The sequence below is a fragment of the Arvicola amphibius genome, chromosome 5, assembly GCF_903992535.2.
Source record: "Arvicola amphibius chromosome 5, mArvAmp1.2, whole genome shotgun sequence".
Lineage (NCBI taxonomy): Eukaryota > Metazoa > Chordata > Mammalia > Rodentia > Cricetidae > Arvicola > Arvicola amphibius.
In genome coordinates this window covers 142,371,579-142,377,641 of record NC_052051.1, presented here as the reverse complement: position 1 = coordinate 142,377,641, position 6,063 = coordinate 142,371,579, and the positions used below count along the sequence as shown (strand labels likewise).

Sequence of the window (6,063 nt, the reverse complement as noted above, 5' to 3'; positions counted from 1 at the left end):
CTAATACCTGCCACAGAGCCTACCAATTAGTCTAAAGCCATGACAACAAATGATCTCTTTAAAGGTCCTCCGCATCTCCTGGCTGCGGAAGGCGTAGATCAGAGGATCAATCACCGAGTTACATATGATGAGTATCAGGTACATACTGAAGTACGACATAAAGCAAGAGCAATAGATATTCTGGGGGCATGAGATCATCAAGGTAAGGTGGAGGAAGAAGGGAGACCAGCACACAATGAAAACCCCCAGTAGCATGGTGAGGGTAATGGCACCCTTCATGCTGGTCCTTTGCCTCACAGAACTATATCTGGGGGACGCTGCTATGCGCTTGACATGGTTGCGTGCCAGGAGGAACATGTGTATATAGAGAGACACCATGAGGAACAGTATGGTGAAGAACATGGAGATGAGGCAAATGATGGCATACTTGGATTCATAGTAAATGATGAAAATGATACCGCAGCTTATGCAAAAAATCCATATGCAGGCGATAATCACCCCCGAGCGCCTGGCCGTCATGATGTGGTGGTAGCGCAAGGCGTAGAAGATGGTGACATACCTGTCCACGGCAATGGCCAGCAAACTGCACATGGATGCCACAACAGAAATGCAGATCGCGGAGTCAAACACGTTGTCAATGTGACGTATGAAGGTGTCTGTTATCACCAGGTGCTTATTATTTATCAAGTAGATGGTGATGGTCTCCCAGACGTTGGACATGCTCACCAGCATGTCGGCGACTGCTAAACTGCCCACAAAAAAGTACATAGGCGAGTGCAGGTTTTTGTTCTTCACTATGGCTCCAATGACCAGGATGTTCTCCAAGAGACTGACAAGCCCCAGAGTCAGGAACACCTCCACAGCGATGCCCATGTCCTCACAGGCTGAAGACACGTTCTTGACATTTGGTCCTAAAATGTTGTCCTCTGTGGCATTCGGGGTAAGATTCAAGAAATGCAGTTGAAACGAGGAGTTCATGGCTGGAAGAAAATGCCTCCACGTCTTGGCATCAAATGTACTGTAAGACAGATTTGTTTATTGTTGTATTATGGTCTCGAGAACATAAGAGTACATGCCAACACAGGTCATGCTCACATGCCAAAAGCAAGTGAAAGCATGCCGAAATGGGTGGTTAACACAACATATTGAAAACCTGACCCCGTTTTGCCTCGTTCTGACTTGTGCTCCTGGTACCTAGAATTCTGTCCCTCTCATACACAGCCTCTTCCATTTACTCATATTCTGTCACTCTCGGGTTACAGGGATAGCTTCCATTTCTATGCCAAGGACAGCTTCTCTTTCCATGTCTGATTTCTTGCCCCCCCCCAAGTTCCCTCTCAGAGCATATCCATGAACTCTATCAAAACTTCATAAAAGTCCTAGCCATTCTCCAGATTTTCACATTACTGGGGCTATTGCATCATATTCTGTTCGAGTGAGCCCAGATTTCTGAAGAACATACAAACATTCCTTTGAGAAGGGCAGATGTACCTGCGTTCTTATCACTAACCAGAGCTCTCCTCAAAATCCCAACGCATACTCCTCCAGGGTTGCAACAGACTGCAGCAGTGTTTGCTTAGCTTGGAATAAACACGGAGTTGCTGCCTCCAATACATACGCTTCCTTTACAGTATGTTAAATAGAGAAAAACAACAGTACTTTCCCCTCAATAAATATTTTCTTTAAACTCTGAAAAATCTGAATTTCATTGGGTCTGACTGCTAATTTTATGTCCCACATAAGCACAGTATGAAGAAATAACTGGGAAATGTTAGAACAAGGCAGCCTCAGAGAGCCATTGTATTAACAATAAGGTAAACCTATTGGATTGTAATCATTTGTAATACGTTTACACCTCAAAGGTATAGACCCATCCTCCTGTTGCTTTAAACATCACATCCAGCTGCCTCAAGATCTCGCTGCATACACTGGCCCACCCATTCTGTTCTCCATGCAAAGGTAAGCATGATTCCTCACTTTTTCCAGGCGGTTTCTGGGAAAGAGAGTTGTGTCTGTTTACCGGGCTCTGGTCTTGCATCCCCGCCAGGCGCCCTCACCGGATGCTTCACTCTGTGTGAGCTCTTGATGTCCACCTGAGCGGACCTAGGCAAGAAAGCAAGGCCATCCCCAGGACGCAGTCCCCTCCCACCCTAACCTAGCTCCTCACCATTCTGCCTTTAAACAACCTCCGCCCGCCCAGCTGGCCGCCTTTCTGGCCTATTGGGTTCAGGTCTCCAACAACTTGCTGCCACCAGCAAGGCAGCCTAGGAGTCGTGTTTACAATGCCACCTAGTGGTTCACCACAACCCTTAGCTCTGCTGTGCTTCCAGTGTCACAAATCTTTTCCCCTAGAGGCACACAGATGGATTTTTTTTTTCCAGCTAATGATTCACTTTGCCTCTCCGTCTCTTCCTCTAAGTCACTTATTAAAATTCTGCCCAGCTCCAAGGACCTGATCTGCTCTGTTCTTTGTTTTTCTGGGACACAGTGGCTTACCGGTAAGCCTGCTACTCACATACCTCTCTCTCTCTCTCTCTCTCTCTCTCTCTCTCTCTCTCTCTCTCTCTCTCTCTCTCTCTCTCGTGTCTCTCTCTCTCTCTCTCGTGTCTCTCTCTCTCTCTCTCTCTCTCTCTCTCTCTCTCTGTGTGTGTGTGTGTGTGTGTAATTCTGTGAAGCACAGTATTGAAAATTTGATGGAATTGCAATGAATCTGTGCATTCATTTTGATATTATAGCCATTTCACAATGTGCTGATCCACGAGCATGTGAGGTCCTTCCATCTTCCAAAATCAATTCTTTTCTTCGGTGTTAGAAATGTTTCTTTACACAGGGCTTCCTCATATAGGTATATTTCAAGAAATTGTGTGCTTGTTGTTTTCTGTTTTGAAAGGGACTGTGTCCCACGTTTCCTTTTGATATGCTTGTTACTGGTGTACAGGAAGGCTGCTGGTTTGATATGTTAATTTTGCATGCTGCCACTTTGCTGTGTTCTTTCTGGATCCAGATTCTTTAGGATCTCTTACATACAAAAGTTTGCAAACAGGATAATTTTATTTCTCCCTTTTCTATCTGCATCCTTTTTATGTCCTTATTGTACTGGTTTAGCTGAAGTCTCAAGTATTGTATGAAATTAAGTGTGGAGAAAAGCAGTTACTCTTGGTCTTGATTTTAGTGGAAATTCTTTAAAGTTTTTCCCATTTAATATGATGCTAACTACAAGTTTGTCATATATACCATTTATTATATTGAGGTAGTTTCTTTGTATTCTTAGTATCTTCAGACATTTTACTACAAAGATGCTGGGTTTTTTTCAAAAGTCTTATCTGCATCTATTCTAAGATAATCAAGTGATTTGTCTTTGAGTTCATTTATATAGTATATTATACATTTATTTACATATAATGAACCATCCCTGTATTTATAGCGATAAATATAAGTATTTAGAGGGCAGTTTGATACTATATCTATTTAGCAGAATATTATTTTATTTTTTTTTTTCAGTTTTTCGAGGCAGGGTTTCTCTGTAGCTTTGGAACCTGTCCTGGAACTAGCTCTTGTAGACCAGGCTGGCCTCGAACTCACAGAGATCTGCCTGCCTCTGCCTCCTAAGTGCTGGGATTAAAGGCGTGCGCCACCACCGCCCGGCTATTTAACAGAATATTAAAAGCAGGTCATAGCAGGGCTTATAATCTACTCAGCGAGGGGTTCTTGACACAGTTAACATTATTACCAGGCATGAGTTCTGTCTTGTGGATTAGGCTTTATATTCAATCAGAAAGCGACTGCTTACTCCTATAATATCTATGCCACTATTGTACCAAAGGACATAGTTTGCCAAGCTGGTTATTATCATAGCTTGCAAGCCTCTCCATGGATAAGAATGTTGATTATTTTTCCCCACCAGTAGTGATGCACTCCTCACCACCCTATGAAAGCTAGCCCATATAGATGAAGCTTCCAGATGGATGCTGGCTTGATTTCTTCATGTTCTATTACTTGTCTACGTGATGTCTTCCATGTGGCGGAAATATGACGGTCTTACCATCAATTCAACAGACAACCAAAGCCATGGCAACAGCTTTTAAAGGTTTGGGGGGGGGGGGGGTCTGGGAGACCCCACTGACCAACAAGTAGAAAAAAATGTAGCACAAACCTGTCATTAGACTTTTTGTGCACCAGTCTATGGTATATGGGAGAAAGATTATCCTCTTGTATATGGTAACTCCACCTAAACTTTTATATATGCATGTGTACATATTTTAAGAAGTTTATGAAATAGTTGGTCTCCATGGGGCTTTTTTCAAAGGACTTTACAGTTAGTTATGCCTTGTCCTCCCTCCCACCCCTCACCCCACTTACCATTTTCTGCCTCATTATTCCCCTTTCCTTCTTTATACCACCTGTGTTCTACTCTCTTTCCCTTGAAGTCCCATGACTTTCTAGATTCCTGACTTCCACACTTCTAATTGAAACACACATGTCTAAAGAAGGAAAGCTAGATCTACATAAGAAAAAGCACGTGACAGGGTTTGTCTTTCTGGATCTGAATTACCTTACTCAGAATAAGTGTTTCCAGCTCCATCCATTTACCTGCAGTTTTCATCATTTAATTTTCATTAAAGCTGAATAAAATTCCATTGTACATATTTATCACATTTTCATTATGCACTAGCTGACTGACATCTGGGATGTGATCATTTCCTGGCTATTGTAAACAGAGCAACAACAATCCGTGGTGAGTAAACATCTCTATATAATCATAGGGTACATACCCAGGAGTACTATTGGGTCATATTATAGATCTAATTTAATGTTGAGAGACATCCATACTGGTTTCCATAGTGACTGAAATTTTTACTCCCAACAGTGAATATTCATTCCCCTTACCTCACATCCACACCACCACTTGGTGTCATTTGTGGATTTGTTTGGTTTGATTTTAGTATTAGCCCATTCCCTGGGGAATATACTAGTCTTCCACTTCTGTGATTAGATCTATCCCAAGATACGGAGTGGAGAGTAGCTATTGTGAACAGAATTGCTTCCTGGTTTATTTCTTAGTGTTTGTCATTGGTATCTAGGAAAACTAGTGATTTTTGTTCTTTGTATCCTATATTTAGCATGTTGTTGCCTGTGGGCTTGTGAATATTGCCTTTATTATATTTTTTATATCCCTGGAATCTCCAGAACCTTTATAAGGGAATCCTAGTTTTTCCCAATGCTCTTTTCTCCATCTGAGATGATCATGTGATTTCTGTCCTTGAGTCTACTTATGTGATGGAGTACATTTGTTGACTTTCATGTGTTAAATCATTCCCACATCTCTGGGATGAAGATGATTTATCATTTTGGAAGTGTTCTAAAATTCAGTTCACACACATTCTACTGAGAATTTTTCTATCTGTGCTCAAGAAGGAGCTTGCTCTAGAATTTTCTTCTATACATTTATTTATCTAGTTTAGGTATCTGGGTCTTTGTGTTCATAAAAATAATTTGGAGGTATAATTTCCTTGTTTTATGGAGCAGTTTGAGGAGCATTGGTTTTAGCTCTTTGAACTTGCTGTAAAGGCCTGTGGTAAACCCATCTGGACTTGGGCTTCTACCTTGCTTTTGACTAGATGGGAGGTTTTTAAATGATGTTCCAATGTCATTTCTTATCATTTTTAAAAAATATCTTCTTGGTTTAACTTTGATGGGTCAGATTCATTAAGAAATTCATCCATTTCTCTCAGCTTTTCCAATTTAGTAGAATATGGGCTTTGAAGTATCCTTAAAACCCTCTGGATTTTACGGGTGTCTTTTATAATACTTCCTTTACACCTCTAATTATATTAATTTAGGTCTTTTCTTTAATGACACACATCCTCCAAGGCCACACCTCTAACCATTTCCAAACAGCTCTACTAACTAAGGACCAAGTATTCAAACATATATTTGAACCACAGCCGGTATTATCAAGAATGTAAGGTAACTAAACTCTGGAAAACTTCTTGTTAGCTGTCAATAAATATGAATATGGTGCATGTACTACAGCTTTGCAATCTTATTCTTAGTAGGAAATAC

At 41.2% G+C, this 6,063-nt stretch overlaps 1 protein-coding gene across 1 annotated transcript; it reads right to left on the bottom strand.

The window, feature by feature from the left end:
- On the bottom strand, positions 1-1,018 carry Mc5r (melanocortin 5 receptor). The gene has a single exon (XM_038331859.1). The coding sequence runs from the start codon at positions 976-978 to the stop codon at positions 1-3; it is 978 nt and encodes a 325-aa protein (XP_038187787.1). The 5' UTR covers positions 979-1,018.
- Between the last annotated feature and the right edge of the window lie 5,045 nt (positions 1,019-6,063).